Consider the following 18,331-nt stretch of genomic DNA (forward strand, 5'->3'; position numbering starts at 1 on the left):
TAGAAAAGGCTCTTACATGAATAAGAAAAAAAATACTAATTATATTGTAATATTAAGTCTTGTCTGGTATTAAGAACCTGTTGGAACTCTACTTTGAAGTTTGAAAATCCAATAGGATTCCATATTCAGAATTTTTCCTCTAAAGTCACCCCCACTAAGGGGCTTAAAAACTTTCTCTATCCCTTTGACCCTGAGGCACTTAGTAATCCCATTATGTACATTCTGTATATGGTAATGTGGCCAAACGCCTATATAAATGGCCGCAATATGTAATCTAAAAGAACACTCCCAGCTCACAGTATTCCTACAGAAAACATGGAGTCCAAGTCCACCAATATATAATAAAATCAAAAAGTCTACTGTATCAATACAAGGCATAAATAGATATAACTCAAGTCATAAAAGTCAAAACAACAAAGGCTCAGGTTGAGGACAGCTGGTCATCAGTAATGTGACAGGGTGGGATAATGGCTGGCCCATATAAAGGACACATAATGTAGATTGTTGTTATATAAATGCATAAAGTACTTAGTGCAATCATATCATAAGTCTGAAGACAACCAATAGAGTACCATAATGGAATAATGTGTGCACACACACATAGTGCACCATGCCACCCCTATTATTCACAATGCTAGCGCACAGATATATCCAGGCATGGACAGCGCATAGCTTGACGGAAAGCACAACACTACACAAAGTACCGCAATCCACTTGGGAACAATGATTAATGTGATAGGACCCACTTACCCACACTTGCACCTGCATGAAGAGCTGTACCTGCAACCCCAGTCCTCCATACATTATTACAGGCTCCACATGTTGCTTCATACAGCATTATGAGCAACATATAATCCTTCTTACAGTATTATGGGCACCACAAAGTCCTCCATACAGTATTATGGGCATCACACAGTCCTTCATACAATATTATGGGCATCACATAGTCCTCCATACATTATTATGGTCACCACAGAGTCCTCCATACAGTATAATGGACCCCAAATATTGTTCCATTCAGTATAATAGGCCCCATATGTTGCTCCAAATAGTATAATGAGTCCCATGTATTGCTCCATATCGTATTATGAGCCCCATATATTGCTCCATACAGAATAATGGGCACCATATACAGCTCCATAAACAATAATGGATCCTATATACTGTTCCATACAGAATTGGCCCCATATAATGCTTCATACATGAATAAATAATCAAATACTTACCTCTCCTCATTCTGCGTTGGCTGCAGGTCCTGTCTTTTCAGCGTCTTCTGACACTCTGCGCTACTCAGCGCAGAGGGCACGCTTCAGTAATTTCATCATGCTCTCTGCCATGAAACGTCACAGAGTCATAAGATGCAGAAGAAACAGAACCTGAGTCCAGTGGGGAATGAGGAGAGGTAAGTATTTCAAACAGTTTTAAAGCATTGAGGCCCATGACAGTGTCAGCATTGGCATCAGGCTCCCTTGACTCACAGGCCCCATAGTGTGCCAATGACTTTCACAGTGAGTGGATCCCCCCCTCCCACTTGCTCTTGGCCTGGCACTTGCCCGGGTGCACAGGGTGGTGACGCCAGTCCTGTGCAAAGACATCCAAATGGTGGAAAAATCACTGGATGGTTCAAACCAATGTGTGGAGAAATTTCAATAACACAATGTAAAGGAAATGGCATATTTAATAATATTTTTTAAGTTAACTCAAAGTGTTGAAAAGAATAGTTCCTCCAATAAATTTTGCATTCCTTTTGAATCTACTCTTGGCTAGTTCCCAAAAAATAGCATAAAAATTGGCACAAAAACTGTATGTGTGATACCAGACTTCTGATAAATCAAACCTAAATTTCCTGGTCCAGATGAAATACATCATAGGTTACTGAAAGAGTTAGCAGAGGAAATTGCAGAACCACTAGCCAGAATCTTTGAAAAATTATGGAGAGCAGGAGAAGTCGTAGAAGATTGGAGAAGAGCAAATTCTGTCCTCATCTTCAAAAAAGGAAAGAACATGGAGCAAGGAAATTACAGGCCAGTGAGCTTTACTTCTACAGGGTGGGCTATTTATCTGGATACACCTTAAAAAATGGAAATGGTTGGTGATATCAACTTCCTGTTTGTGGCACATAAGTATATGGGAGGGGAAAACTTGTCAAGATGGCTGGTGAACAAGGCGGCTATTTTAAAGTCAGCCATTTTGGATCCAACTTTATTTTTTCCAATGGTAAGAGGGTCATGTGACACACCAAACCTATTGGGAATTTCACAAGAAAAACAATTGTGTGCTTGGTTTTAACATATCTTTATTGTTTCATGAGTTATTTACACGTTTATGACCACTTATAAAATGTGTTCAAAGTGCTGCCCACTGTGTTGGATTGTCAATGCAACCCTCTTCTCCCACTCTTGACACACTGATAGCAACACCACAGAAGAAATGCTAGCACAGACTTCCAGTATCCGATGTTTCAGATGCTGCAAACATCTGTATCTTCACGGCATAGACAATTGCCTTCTGATGACCCCAAAGATAAAAGTCTATGGAAGTCAGATCGGGAGACCTTGGTGGCCATTGTGACTGAATCTGGTGAAAGCTCCTAATCATACCCATCCCTAGCATTATTGCATGTTCTCGGGTGAGTGAGCTATCTAGCGCCAGACTGTGCCATCCAGCTGTAGGCACGAGCATACTGCATCTTTCAGCAGCGACCGCCAGTGCGGCACTGTGCGCAACTAGTGCGCTTTCCAGGCCCTAGTTAGCGTGGTTAGTGGCGTCTGCCAGCGCGGCGCGGTACCCACATAGTGCGGTAAATCTTTAGTAGGAGTTTTCCCTGGCACTGCAGTTGCGGCGCCGAGCACTAGTGAGTCTAGAGGGACTCTAACCTTGGGCCAAGTGTTGTGAATTCTGTGGCAGAGCTCCCTCCTGTGGTCAGAAGTGGTACTTCGGCTGATAATCTCTGTGAGCTTCCGTTGGTGGAGGAAAGTGGTACTGCGGCTTCTGAGTTTCCTTCCTCAGGTGATGTGGTGAAGTCGTTAGGTGCTGCTCTATTTAACTCCACCTAGTGCTTTGATCCTGGCCTCCAGTCAATGTTCTAGTATTGGACCTGTTTCCTCCTGGATCGTTCCTGTGGCCTGCTGCTCTGCATAGCTAAGTTTTGCTTTGCTATTTTGTTTGCTGTTTTTTCTGTCCAGCTTGTATATTTGTTTTTTCCTGCTTGCTGGAAGCTCTGGGACGCAGAGGGTGTACCTCCGTGCCGTTAGTTCGGTACGGAGGGTCTTTTTGCCCCCTTTGCGTGGTTTTTGTAGGGTTTTGTGTTGACCGCAAAGTTACCTTTCCTATCCTCGCTCTGTTCAGAAAGTCGGGCCTCACTTTGCTAAATCTGTTTCATCTCTACGTTTGTCTTTTCATCTTACTCACAGTCATTATATGTGGGGGCTGCCTTTTCCTTGGGGGTATTTCTCTGAGGCAAGGTAGGCTTATTTTCTATCTTCAGGCTAGCTAGTTTCTCAGGCTGTGCCGAGTTGCATAGGGAGCGTTAGGCGCAATCCACGGCTGCCTCTAGTGTGGTTGGAGAGGATTAGGGATTGCGGTCAGCAGAGTTCCCACGTCTCAGAGCTCGTTCAATGTTTTTGGGTTATTGTCAGGTCACTGTATGTGCTCTGACCTCTATGTCCATTGTGGTACTGAATTACCTTATCATAACAGTACTGGAGGCCCAAAGTACTAATGATTCTCAATAGAGGGAAAAAAGAAGTTCTGAGACCATTTTTTTTTCTCTGCACTGTGTTTTGCCTTTTTTTTCCCCTAGACATTTGGGTGGTTCAGGACACAGGTGTAGCGATGGACATTAAAGGTCTGTCTTCATGTGTGGATCAGCTCACGGCAAGAGTACAAAATATTCAAGACTTTGTGGTTCAGAATTCTATGTTAGAACCGAGAATTCCTATTCCTGATTTGTTTTTTGGAGATAGAACTAAATTTCTGAGTTTCAAAAAAAATAATTGTAAACTATTTCTAGCTTTGAAACCTCGCTCCTCTGGTGACCCAGTTCAACAAGTTAGGATCATTATTTCTTTTTTACGTGGCGACTCTGAGGACTGGGCATTTTCTCTTGCGTCAGGAGATCCTGCATTAAGTAATATCGATGCGTTTTTCCTGGCTCTCGGATTGCTGTACGATGAACCTAATTCAGTGGATCAGGCAGAGAAAAATTTGCTGGCTCTGTGTCAGGGTCAGGATGAGATAGAGGTATATTGTCAGAAATTTAGAAAGTGGTCCGTACTCACTCAATGGAATGAAGGTGCGCTCGCAGCTTTTTTCAGAAAGGGTCTCTCTGAAGCCCTTAAGGATGTCATGGTGGGATTTCCTATGCCTGCTGGTCTGAATGAGTCTATGTCTTTGGCCATTCAGATCGGTCGACGCTTGCGTGAGCGTAAATCTGTGCATCATTTGGCGGTATTACCTGAGCTTAAACCTGAGCCTATGCAGTGCGATAGGACTTTGACCAGAGTTGAACGGCAAGAACACAGACGTCTGAATGGGCTGTGTTTCTACTGTGGTGATTCCACTCATGCTATCTCTGATTGTCCTAAGCGCACTAAGCGGTTCGCTAGGTCTGCCACCATTGGTACGGTACAGTCAAAATTTCTTCTGTCCATTACCTTGATCTGCTCTTTGTCATCGTATTCTGTCATGGCATTTGTGGATTCAGGCGCTGCCCTGAATTTGATGGACTTGGAGTATGCCAGGCGTTGTGGGTTTTTCTTGGAGCCCTTGCAGTGTCCTATTCCATTGAGAGGAATTGATGCTACGCCTTTGGCCAAGAATAAGCCTCAGTACTGGACCCAGTTGACCATGTGCATGGCTCCTGCACATCAGGAGGTTATTCGCTTTCTGGTGTTGCATAATCTGCATGATGTGGTCGTGTTGGGGTTGCCATGGCTACAAGTCCATAATCCAGTATTAGATTGGAAATCCATGTCTGTGTCCAGCTGGGGTTGTCAGGGGGTACATGGTGATGTCCCATTTCTGACTATTTCGTCATCCACCCCTTCTGAGGTTCCTGAGTTCTTGTCTGATTACCGGGATGTATTTGATGAGCCCAAGTCCGATACCCTACCTCCGCATAGGGATTGTGATTGTGCTATCGATTTGATTCCTGGTAGTAAATTCCCAAAAGGTTGACTGTTTAATATATCTGTGCCTGAGCACGCCGCTATGCGGAGTTATGTGAAGGAGTCCTTGGAGAAGGGGCATATTCGCCCGTCATCGTCGCCATTAGGAGCAGGGTTCTTTTTTGTAGCCAAGAAGGATGGTTCGCTGAGACCTTGTATAGATTACCGCCTTCTAAATAAGATCACGGTTAAATTTCAGTACCCCTTGCCGTTGTTATCTGATTTGTTTGTTCGGATTAAGGGGGCTAGTTGGTTCACCAAGATAGATCTTCGTGGTGCGTATAATCTTGTGCATATTAAGCGAGGCGATGAATGGAAAACTGCATTTAATACGCCCGAGGGCCATTTTGAGTATCTAGTAATGCCATTCGGACTTGCCAATGCTCCATCAGTGTTTCAGTCCTTTATGCATGACATCTTCCGAGAGTACCTGGATAAATTCCTGATTGTGTACTTGGATGACATTTTGATCTTCTCGGATGATTGGGAGTCTCATGTGAAGCAGGTCAGAACGGTGTTTCAGGTCCTGCGTGCTAATTCTTTGTTTGTGAAGGGATCAAAGTGTCTCTTTGGTGTTCAGAAGGTTTCATTTTTGGGGTTCATCTTTTCCCCTTCTACTATCGAGATGGACCCTGTTAAGGTCCAAGCCATCCATGATTGGACTCAGCCGACATCTCTGAAAAGTTTGCAAAAGTTCCTGGGCTTTGCTAATTTTTATCGTCGCTTCATCTGCAATTTTTCTAGTATTGCTAAACCATTGACCGATTTGGCCAAGAAGGGTGCTGATGTGGTCAATTGGTCTTCTGCTGCTGTGGAGGCTTTTCAAGAGTTGAAGCGTCGTTTTTCTTCTGCCCCTGTGTTGTGTCAACCAGATGTTTTGCTTCCATTCCAGGTCGAGGTTGATGCTTCTGAGATTGGAGCAGGGGCTGTTTTGTCGCAGAGAAGTTCTGATTGCTCGGTGATGAAACCATGCGCCTTCTGTTCCAGGAAGTTTTCGCCTGCTGAGCGAAATTATGATGTGGGCAATCGAGAGTTGCTGGCCATGAAGTGGGCATTCGACGAGTGGCGTCATTGGCTTGAAGGAGCTAAGCATCGCGTGGTGGTCTTGACTGATCATAAGAACTTGACTTATCTCGAGTCTGCCAATCGGTTGAATCCTAGACAGGCTCGTTGGTCGCTGTTTTTTGCCCGTTTTGAGTTTGTGATTTCGTACCTTCCGGGCTCTAAAAATGTGAAGGCGGATGCTCTGTCTAGGAGTTTTGTGCCCGACTCTCCGGGTTTATCTGAGCCGGCGGGTATCCTCAAAGAGGGAGTAATTGTGTCTGCCATCTCCCCTGATTTGCGGCGGGTGCTGCAAAAATTTCAGGCTAATAAACCTGATCGTTGCCCAGCGGAGAAACTGTTTGTCCCTGATAGGTGGACGAATAACGTTATCTCTGAGGTTCATTGTTCGGTGTTGGCTGGTCATCCTGGAATCTTTGGTACCAGAGAGTTAGTGGCTAGATCCTTTTGGTGGCCATCTCTGTCGCGGGATGTGCGTTCTTTTGTGCAGTTCTGTGGGATTTGTGCTCGGGCTAAACCCTGCTGTTCTCGTGCCAGTGGGTTGCTTTTGCCCTTGCCGGTCCCGAAGAGGCCTTGGACACATATCTCTATGGATTTTATTTCAGATCTTCCCGTCTCTCAAAAGATATCAGTCATTTGGGTGGTCTGTGATCGCTTCTCTAAGATGGTCCATTTGGTACCCTTGTCTAAATTACCTTCCTCCTCTGATTTGGTGCCATTGTTCTTCCAGCATGTGGTTCGTTTACATGGCATTCCAGAGAATATCGTTTCTGACAGAGGTTCCCAGTTTGTTTCGAGGTTTTGGCGAGCCTTTTGTGGTAGGATGGGCATTGACTTGTCTTTTTCCTCGTCTTTCCATCCTCAGACTAATGGCTAGACCGAACGAACCAATCAGACCTTGGAAACATATCTGAGATGCTTTGTTTCTGCTGATCAGGACGACTGGGTGTCCTTTTTGCCTTTGGCTGAGTTCGCCCTTAATAATCGGGCCAGCTCGGCTACCTTGGTTTCGCCGTTTTTCTGCAACTCTGGGTTCCATCCTCGTTTCTCTTCAGAGCAGGTTGAGTCTTCGGACTGTCCTGGTGTGGATACTGTGGTGGACAGGTTGCAGCAGATTTGGACTCATGTAGTGGACAATTTGACCTTGTCCCAGGAGAAGGCTCAACGTTTCGCTAATCGCAGACGCTGTGTGGGTCCCCGACTTCGTGTTGGGGATCTTGTTTGGTTATCTTCTTGTCATATTCCTATGAAGGTTTCCTCTCCTAAGTTTAAACCTCGTTTCATTGGTCCGTATAGGATTTCTGAGGTTCTTAATCCTGTGTCTTTTCATCTGACCCTTCCAGATTCTTTTTCCATACATAACGTATTCCATAGGTCATTGTTGCGGAGATACGTGGCACCTATGGTTCCATCTGTTGATCCTCCTGCCCCGGTTTTGGTGGAGGGGGAGTTGGAGTATATTGTGGAGAAGATTTTGGATTCTCGTGTTTCAAGACGGAAACTCCAGTATCTGGTTAAGTGGAAGGGTTATGCTCAGGAAGATAATTCCTGGGTCTTTGCCTCTGATGTCCATGCTCCCGATCTTGTTCGTGCCTTTCATATGGCTCATCCTGGTCGTCCTCGGGGCTCTGGTGAGGGTTCGGTGACCCCTCCTTAAGGGGGGGGTACTGTTGTGAATTCTGTGGCAGAGCTCCCTCCTGTGGTCACAAGTGGTACTTCGGCTGATTCTCTCTGTGAGCTTCCGTTGGTGGAGGAAAGTGGTACTGCGGCTTCTGAGTTTCCTTCCTCAGGTGATGTGGTGAAGTCGTTAGGTGCTGCTCTATTTAACTCCACCTAGTGCTTTGATCCTGGCCTCCAGTCAATGTTCTAGTATTGGACCTGTTTCCTCCTAGATCGTTCCTGTGGCCTGCTGCTCTGCATAGCTAAGTTTTGCTTTGCTATTTTGTTTGCTGTTTTTTCTGTCCAGCTTGTATATTTGTTTTTTCCTGCTTGCTGGAAGCTCTGGGACGCAGAGGGTGTACCTCCGTGCCGTTAGTTCAGTACGGAGGGTCTTTTTGCCCCCTTTGCGTGTTTTTTGTAGGGTTTTGTGTTGACCGCAAAGTTACCTTTCCTATTCTCGCTCTGTTCAGAAAGTCGGGCCTCACTTTGCTAAATCTATTTCATCTCTACGTTTGTCTTTTCATCTTACTCACAGTCATTAAATGTGGGGGCTGCCTTTTCCTTGGGGGTATTTCTCTTAGGCAAGGTAGGCTTATTTTCTATCTTCAGGCTAGCTAGTTTCTCAGGCTGTGCCGAGTTGCATAGGGAGCGTTAGGCGCAATCCACGGCTGCCTCCAGTGTGGTTGGAGAGGATTAGGGATTGCGGTCAGCAGAGTTCCCACGTCTCAGAGCTCGTTCAATGTTTTTGGGTTATTGTCAGGTCACTGTATGTGCTCTGACCTCTATGTCCATTGTGGTACTGAATTACCTTATCATAACAGCCACGGTCCTGTGACCAGGACATTAGCGTTCACTCTGCGGTATTGAGGCTCTGTGACACAAGAGAGGTTCGCTTTCTACATACAGGGTGATGTTAACCTGTGTATGTTCACATTATACTGCCATATAGTCCATCATTACTTAGCAGCAGGTTCCATCTCTGCACGGTGGACCCCGGGCTGCGAACGCACCTCATATCTCTCATTCTAATATTTAGTGCATTCCGCCAGCCCCAACAGGAAGACTTTTTACTCCATGCGGAGTCTGTAAATTAAAATTTTAGTACCTGTTAAGTACATTCCTAACCATGACTCCACCATGACTGACAGCTTAACTACAATATCAACTGGGTGCATGATTTTGTCAGTGCATAGCTACGACATAAAACAAATATTATGAGAGGACAGAGGCATAAAACTGTCAAAACTTACTGAGTATATTTTGTTTGAAAACTAGCAATCCTCTACAGAGGAAGGAAAAAAGGATATGTTATAGTATTACCTAAAAAAGCTGAAGGGGAGACTGTTCCGTTGCTCCTGGACACCATCACACTGATCCCTGTTTCCACAAAGGGAACCGAGAAGTCAATAATTTCAGATCGTTCCTCATTTATAGTGAGAGAGCCGATGGCCATATCGGCACGTTGGTAAAACACCTGTCAGAATAAAAGAGCAGAAATATAGATGCTGAAACAAGAGAATGAAGAAAACTGTTCAGCAACAATGCATTCTTTGATGTTACAGTATATCGTAACTGATTATTACCAGATGTACTTTTATCATTCTGTGAAACCTAAAACAGGAAAGCATGGCTGCATTTTTTTTGTTGCTTAAGGAGGATTTTCTCATAATAAAAAAAGGCTGCCTTTTTCAACCCCATACAATTACAAAAATTCAATGGCATGTAAAAGTTTGGCCAAAATGACTGCTATTGTGAACAGTTAAGCAAGTTGAAGATGAAATGATCTCTAAAAGGCCTAGAGTTAAAGATGACACATTTCCTTTGTATTTTAGGCAAAGAAAAAACATATTGTCATTTTTTACATTTTTAAAATTACAAAAAGGGAAATGGGCCGAAGCCAAAGTTTGGGTACCCTACATGGTCAGTACCTAGTAGCACCCCCTAATAACTTGTTATGAGTCTGCATTTTCTGTGCCGATGCATCCCCGCCCCTGAATAAGGCTTCTGAACTCTCTTGTGGGTTCCTATACAATTGTCTCCGTCTTAGTAGACATAGACGACTGCTAGGGTATGTACATGGAGATAAGTGTAATCCTCAGTTAAACATGAGAAAGTGGTTTTATAGGCAGTGTGTAATACAAGATGCTATGAAATGTTTCCAATCAGACAAGAATTTTACTTAGACCGGTAATTAAGAACTTCTGATCCATTCACTGCCTACTGATGGATGGAAGGCCATTGATTGACAAGGGATATATACCATTAGTAAAAAAGCATAGAAACCTGCAAAAGCTTATTAAAACTAAATATTCCAATCACAGTTCACATGTAAATCTGCTGCTAAAATTTTCCTCCAGAGGTGCACCAGTTCAAGTTGAGATTTATAAGCCTCCAATTCACGCATCTATTTTAGGCAGGTAAATGAACCGTCGCATTTGCAAGCTAATTAAATAATGTCAGAGCAAAACTAATTACAGAAGAGCATTATTCGTACCACAGAGGTTATCTAATGATATGGTTTATGTAGGCTCAAAGGCACCGTGCTGCTTTATGTGTACAGGCAGTCCGAGGCATTTTGTTGTCATATTTGATAACCTGATCAAGGCAAATAGGATTTTTACTATAGCTTTATTAGAAAGGCAATCAAATAATAAAGGCAACAAAGTTGAGGCATGCTTATTAAAATGTTAATATATTTCGGCTTACACAAATGATAGACAAATGTTTAATTAAAAATATGATACATAATGAGATATTAGGTATAATAAACAAGCTTTAATCGTTTAATAAAACCTGTCATCTGATTCATGCTGCCCGATCCACAGTAGCATGAATGAGAGTTTGGCTATTGCAGCTGGGTATGGGTTATTCTGAACCATTGTGGAATTTCAGAGAAAACAAATTTTTAGAAGCTGTCCACAGTCCGAGAGTCTCAGCTAACTAGAACATTGCAGGTTTCCATCAGTTTTTCCTCATTTACACACACAGAAAGAGACCAATCAGTCAAGGTGAAGAAGCTGCTGAAGATCAGTCTTGGACAAGTCAACCAAGAGACTAAGAGCTAAGTTTATATGGGAGTTTGGAGTAGGATGCGCCAAATTAATTAAGAGGCTCACGTCATTTAAGAATTTAGTGCATCCTATTGTGTCCTTACATACCTTGTCAAAAATGTTATTTCAGTCAGTAGATGAAGTAGCATTTCTGGCCAGCACTGATGCTGAAATTGATGGTCAGGAGTATCCATGATAGCCACGCACCATCCTGCCTCAGATCCTCCCAAGCTCCGGCCATATTGGCAGAGCTGTTTTAAACTGGTGTGAAAACACCAAAAACCACAGGATGATTGCATTGCCCCCCAAAATTTAAGGCTATTTAAAGGGAACCTGTCACCCCAAAAATCGCGGGTGCGGTAATCCCACCGGCATCAGGGGCTTATCTGCAGCATTCTGTAATGCTGTAGATAAGCCCCCGATGTTACCTGAAAAAGGAGAAAAAGACGTTAGATTATACTCACCCAGGGGCGGTCCCGCTGCTGGTCAGGTCGGATGGGCGTCTCCGGTCCGCTCCGGCGCCTCCTATCTTCTTTCCATGACGTCCTCTTCTGATCTTCAGCCACGGCTCCGGCGCAGGCGTACTTTGCTCTGGCCTGTTTTTCCAGCGCATCCGCTGCCCCATTGTGAGGTGGGGGCGGAGTTCCGGCCACGCATGCACGGTCGGAAAAAGCAGACTGTCGCCAGCAAAAACGTTACATGTAACGGTTTTTGCTCCCGGCGGACAGCCACAACACGGTGCAACCGTCGCACGACGGTTGCGACGTGTGTCAATGCATCGCAATGCGTCGCTAATGTTAGTCTATGGGGCAAAAACGCATCCGGCAGACAACTTTGCAGGATGCGTTTTTTCCGCTAAACGACGCATTGCGACGTATTGAAAAAAACGCTAGTGTGAAAGTAGCCTTATTTAGGAATGATTAGTTGAAATGGGTGGAATTAGTCATTCCCACACTCCAATCTAGGAGGTGCAGTTGGCTTAAAAGTGCGTCTGAGCTGTTCATTCCTCGTCTGGGACTAGAGGTGCAAAAACCACTACTATTTGGGTCTGTGAGTAAAACGTGGAGGACCTGTGTATGTTGCATTGCTTAGACTCTGCAATGGGCCCGAGTTTGGACTTTGAATATTGACCAGCTGAACCTTTCTCTTTCTCATACTTCAGTGTGGACTCTTTGTTTTTGTTATTACTTTCTGCTGGAAAATTATGGAGTTAATAAATCTTCCTGTTTGAAAAAGGAGCTGTTTTCCTATGTGAACGCTGCCACCTAGCAAAAGAGTTAAATCCATACAATATATATATAAATAAAATCTGCTCCTCTAGCTCTATAACATTCAATCTGCAGACCTAAGACAATTTTCAACATGGCAGATTAACCACCCCATTGACAAGGTCCTTGGTCTGGCTGAAATCACAGAGACACTGTCCAATTCATAATGCCTATGGTTCAGGCAGGATTAATAAGTAGGAATGGGAAAACCCAAACTGTAATGTTTGAGGTCTGTAATGAACACCTAGTGTCAGTGCACGGACCTCGAACACAGACATCTCTCTGAAGTCCGTGTTACTGTTTGGTTTCTGCAGCCTGAACATTCGGTATTTCCTAAGCTGCCATCTGTGTGACAGTAAGCAAAGAGGCAAACAAGCCAAAAGAGATGACCATACAGTCCATGAATGTAAAAATATGAAAATTCTTTATTTAGACAGTAAATAGAACATGCCCCCTGAGGAAGGAGAGTGTCCGAAACGTGCGTCGGGGTGAGTGCACGGACCCCGGGAACCCCCATATGTGCATCGTTTCTAAGGTAATGTTCATTCCATCGGCTATCGATATGTCCCTTAGTGGGAGACAATTCTCTCAAAACGGCATTGCCTTTGGTCTGATAATTTGACAATTTTATCTCCACTGATGAGTTGCATCTTCATTATTGGAAGATATGTTCACAATCTAAATAGATTTCTCCCCCTGACTAGTTTGTGCAATGGGGAGGGGTAAATGTACAACTATTTTAATTTGATTGATGTGATAGGTGGTTCCCTGGTTCTGTGTACTCCTGCTGCAGTTGTAGTTTTTCACAGTGATTGCACTTTTTGTGGTGCACCTCTCTATTTATTGTCTAAATAAAGAATTTTCATATTTTTACATTCATGGACTGTATGGTCATCTCTTTTGGCTTGTTTGCCTCTTTGCTTCTTGATCTAGTTTAGTGAACGGTCCGTTATGCCTTGTCCGATATTTCTTTGATCAGTGGTGAATTATTATTACCTTCGTATAGTATATTCTCCTGAAACACTTGTCATGCTGATCTTTTTCGTGAGTTTTCTTATTTATCTGTGTGACAGTGCAAGAAACACCAGCTCTGATTAGTGGTAAGTTCGTTACTGCTGGTAAGTTCTGGTGCATGCCGCCAGAAGCACGGGTTGGGCATAACGTACTGGTGACTGCAACGTACTAGTCATTACAGCGTACTGGTCACTACAGCAGCAGTTTGCAATTTTTACTTGTCAACATTCATTGCTGATTTTTTCTGGAAAACACCCCTAGAGTCAAAATCCTCACTACACCTGTAGCTAAATTCCCAAGGGGTATAGTTTCCCAAATGGGGTCACTTGAGTGGGGATTCTGCTCTTCTAGCAATTAGGGGCTCTGTATATAGAGTCTGCAAACTGTTCTCGGAAAATCTGGGCCCCAGGAGGCAAATAGCACTTTGTTCCTCAAGAATCTTTCCATATGACTAAGTAGTACTGTACAGCCGTATATGGGATATTGACACATTCAGTAGAAATTGTGGGACAAATGTTGGTGCCATTTTACCCACTTTTTGTGTGAAAATGTACAGTAAAATCTGGGGCTAAAACAAAATTTTATTGGTAAAAATGTAGTTATTTTGTATTCACTGCCCAATGGTATAAAATTATGTGACACATGGTGTCAATATAATCAATGCACCCCTAGATGAGTTCAATGAGAGGTGTAGTTTGTAAAATGGGGTCTCTATTAGTAGCTTCTGCTGTTCTGGCACTTCATGGACTCTCGCAGTGGATCATGCCCCCTGCAAATCATAACAGTAAAATGTGGCCCTCCTTGCCTTTTGAGCTTGGCACTGTGCCTGAAAATTTTTTCCCAATTGCATGTAGGATATTGGTGCACTCAGGAAGAAATGGTTCTCAGTGTGGGTTGTAAAACATTTTCTTATTAGCCCTTATAAAAATGAAAAACTTGGGGCTAAAACAACATTTTTGTTAGGAAAATACAGCTCTGCCAAAAATTAAGAGACCACTGCAAAATGTTCAGTTTGTCTGATTTTTCTCTTTATAGGTATATTTTTGAGTAAAATATAAAGTGTTATTTTATTCTATAAACTTCTGACAACATTTATCTGAATTTCCAAGCAATAAATTTAGTATTTTTTTCTGAAAAAAAAAAAATACTCAAAATTAAACAAAAAAGAACCCAGTACTTTCAGAGCTCAAATAATGCAAATAAACCAAGATCATAATAATTTAGAAACAACAATACTAATGTTTTAACTCAGGAAGAGTTCAGAAATCAATATTTTGTGGAATAACCATGATTTTTAATCACGGCTTTCATGCGTCTTGACATGCTTTCCACCAGTCTTTCACACTGCTTTTGGTGCAAAAAATAAGCAGTTCTTTGTTTGATGGCTTGTGACCATCCATCATCCTCTTTATCACATTCCAGAGGTTTTCAATGGGGTTCAGGTCTGGAGATTGGGCTGCCCGTGACAGGGTTTTGATGTGGTGGTCTCTTAATTTTTGCCAGAGCTGTATGATTGTATTATTTTCACTGCTCAACTTTAACAATTTCTGTGAAGCACCTGGGGGTTCAATGTGCTCACCACACATATAGATCAGTTTCCTAAGTAGTTTCCAAAATGGTGTCACTTGTTGGGGATTTTAACTGTTTAGGCACATCAGGAGCTCTCCAAATGGGACATAACGTCCATTAATGATTCCAGAAAATTTTATTTTCAAAAAGTCAAATGATGCTCCTTCCCTTCCGAGCCCTTCTGTGTGCCCAAACAGTAGTTTTGTTCCTCAAGATGAGTATTGGCGTACTCAGGAGAAATTGAACAACAAATTGCATTGTGCAATTTCTCCTGTTACTCTTAGGATAGTTCAATATTTTGTGCCAAAAACATATTTGTGGGGAAAATTTGATTTTTTGTATTTATATGTCTCAATGTTATAAACTTCTCTGAAGCACCTGGGGTTTCAATATGCTCAGCACACATCTAGATCAGTCCCCTAAGAGGTGTAGTTTACATAATTATGTCACCTGTGGGGGATTTTCACTGTTTAGGCACATCAGAGGCTCTCCAAATGCGACATGGAGTCCACCAATTGTGCCAGCAAATTTTGCATTCAAAAAGTCAAATGGCGCTCCTTCCTTCCAATCTCTGCCGTGTGTCCACACAGTGGTTTTCTCCCTCATATTAGGTATTGGCATGCTCAGGAGAAATTACACAAGTTCTGGAGTCCATTTTTTCCTGTTACCCTTGCCAAAATAGCAAAAATTGGATTTGAAGTAATTATTTTGTGAAAAAAGTTTTTTTTTTTAAACATTCCAAAAATTCCCGTGAAACACCTGAAGGGTTAATAAACTTCTTGAATGTGGTTTTGAAAACCTTGAGAGGTGCAGTTTGTAGAATGGGGTGGGTATTTTCTATCATATAGACCCCTCAAAATGACTTCAAATGAGATGTGGTCCCTAAAAAAATGGTGTTGTAAAAATGAGAAATTGCTGGTCAACTTTTAACCCTAATAACTTCCTAGCAGAAAAAAATTTGGTTCCAAAATTCTGCTGATGTAAAGTAGACATGTGATAAATGTTATTTATTAACTATATTGTGTGACATTTCTCTGTGATTTAAGGGCATGAAAATTCAAAGTTGGAAAATTGCTAAATTTTCAAAATTTTGGTCAAATTTCCATTATTTTCACAAATAAATGCAAGTCATACCAAACAAATTTTACCGCTATCATGAAGTACAATATAGCGAAAAAATATTCTCAGAATCACTTGGATCCATTGAAGCTTTCATGACTTATTACCTCATAAAGTGACAATGGTCAGAATTGTAAAAATTGGCCCGGTCATTAACAAAAAATCACCCTCAGGAGTAAAGAGTTTAATGTTTCCAGTTGTCTCCATTTTGTTTTTTTTCACATTTTGATTCAAAAGTTGACTTTTCTTAATACTACTGTTTACTTTAAGTTTTATTGTTAAAGACCATTCACCCTAGCTTTACCACTTCAATCATATTTAAACTTTTTCAGAGTGAAATATAACTTCAGTGTCTAGGTTGGGTTGCCACTTCCTTACCTCAGTAACACGTCAATTGGCGCATAGGACATTATTTCACAGTCTGCTGATTGGCTAAACTTTTCATAAGATCATTCACTTCCTATCATTGACCCGTTTAAACATGTCAGCGAACAGAAAACTTGTTCCAAAGGTCTACAAATGAGCACCAATTGACTTGTTATTTCATCAATTCTTGCTTGTTCGGGCAGAAAATCTGTCCATGTAAATTCTACCTTAATCCTATAAATTTACCAGTTTGCTTGCGCACAGTTGGAGGAGACCAGAATACCAAAATAAAACCTGTGCGAAAACAGGGAGCTAAGATGAACGCTATAAAGCTACCATGACTTGAAGGACTAAATTACCACAGGAGAAACTATTATTTAATTAAAAATTATGTTTTATACCGATGTGATGTTTCTTATGATGTTCTCCTATTCATCAGCTGTCACCTATTGGTTCACATATTAATAAATGAAATTTGTTTAACTTGTAGTTGGTCTTTTATTTGAATCACATAAAATTTTATTGCACTGCTATCTTTACGAATTTTAGGGAGGACTCATCTGTAGACACAACATTAAAGGAAATCTGTCTTGTCCCAAACTCTATTAACCTATATACAGGGTGGGCCATGTATATGGATACACCTAAATATAATGGAAATAGTTGGTGATATCAACTTCCTGTTTGAAGAACATTAATATATGGGAGGGGGAAAACTTCTCAAGATGGGTGGTGACTATGGCGGCCATTTTTAAGTCTGACATTTTGGATCCAGCTTTATTTTTTTCCAATGGGAAGAGGGTCATGTGCCATTTGTGAGTAGCTAATATCCGCCTAAGGGATGTTTGACTGATGACAGATCGGCACGCTGAATTTGCAGAATGGGCAAAACAAACATTGTAACTTAACCCTCAGTTTACACAGAACGTTACGTTCAGTGATGAGGCAAACTTTTTCGGCTGGGCTATTTTTATGGATACACCTAAATAACATGGGAATGGTGACAGTTTTATTGCGTAGGTTGTCTTGCATTGAAATCTGCTGCAATGACCCGGGCACTGCATTCACCAGACATCAACACAATTTCTATCGGCTACTCACGTATTTACCTCTGCGCCATGTCAATGGCTGTAAACAAAGAGAAACTTGTAAATAACTCATGAAAGAATAAAGTTACATTAAAACCAAGCACACCATTGCTTTTCTAGTTAAGTTTGATGTGTCACATGACCCTGTTCCCCTTGGAAAAAAGTTGGATCCAAACTATTGACTCAAAATGGCCTCCGTGGTCACCACCCATCTTGAAAAGTTTTCCCCCTCCCATATACTAATGTGCCACAAACAGGAAGTGAATATAGCCAACTATTCCCATTTTATTTAGGTGTATCCATATACATGGCCTACTCTGTAGTGTACATGGGGTTTAACCCCTTAGCGACCGCCGATACGCCTTTTAACGGCGGCCGCTAAGGGTACTTAAACCACAGCGCCGTTAATTAACGGCGCTGTGGAAAAAGTACATAGCGCCCCCCAGAGGCCGATTTTCTCCGGGGTCTCGGCTGCCGGGGGTAGCCGAGACCCCAGAGAACATGATTCGGGGGTTTTTTAACCCACCCCGCATTTGCAATCGCCGGTAATTAACCGTTTACCGGCGATCGCAAAAAAAAAAAAAAGCAATCTCCTTTTAATTTCTCTGTCCTCCGATGTGATCGCACATCGGAGGACAGAGAAAAGGGGTCCCAGGTGGCCCCCCAATACTCACCTAGCTCCCCCGATGCTCCTCGTGTCTCCCGGTGGGCGCCGCCATCTTCAAAATGGCGGGCGCATGCGCAGTGCGCCCGCCGGCCGGCATCGGGAGAATCTTTGGGGTCTCGGCTGCCGGGGGTAGCCGAGATCCCAAAGAGCATGATCGGGGTCGGTTTTACCGACCCCTGTTTTGCGATCGCCGGTAATTAACTGTTTACCGGTGACGACAAAAAAAAAAAAAGTAAAGTGTAATTCTCTGTCCTCTGATGTGATCGCACATCAGAGGATGGAGAAATAGGGGGATTCGGGG

At 42.6% G+C, this 18,331-nt stretch overlaps 1 protein-coding gene across 1 annotated transcript in view; it reads right to left on the reverse strand.

Annotated features, from left to right (window-relative positions):
- Positions 1-18,331, reverse strand: part of GRIN2D (glutamate ionotropic receptor NMDA type subunit 2D) — a 593,213-nt gene that overhangs the window by 265,743 nt on the left and 309,139 nt on the right. The window contains exon 6 of the mRNA XM_069740746.1: positions 9,210-9,363. Within this exon, the coding sequence (XP_069596847.1) occupies positions 9,210-9,363 (154 nt within the window). The remainder of the gene's footprint in view (positions 1-9,209; positions 9,364-18,331) is intronic.

Source organism: Ranitomeya imitator, chromosome 10, assembly GCF_032444005.1.
Source record: "Ranitomeya imitator isolate aRanImi1 chromosome 10, aRanImi1.pri, whole genome shotgun sequence".
Lineage (NCBI taxonomy): Eukaryota > Metazoa > Chordata > Amphibia > Anura > Dendrobatidae > Ranitomeya > Ranitomeya imitator.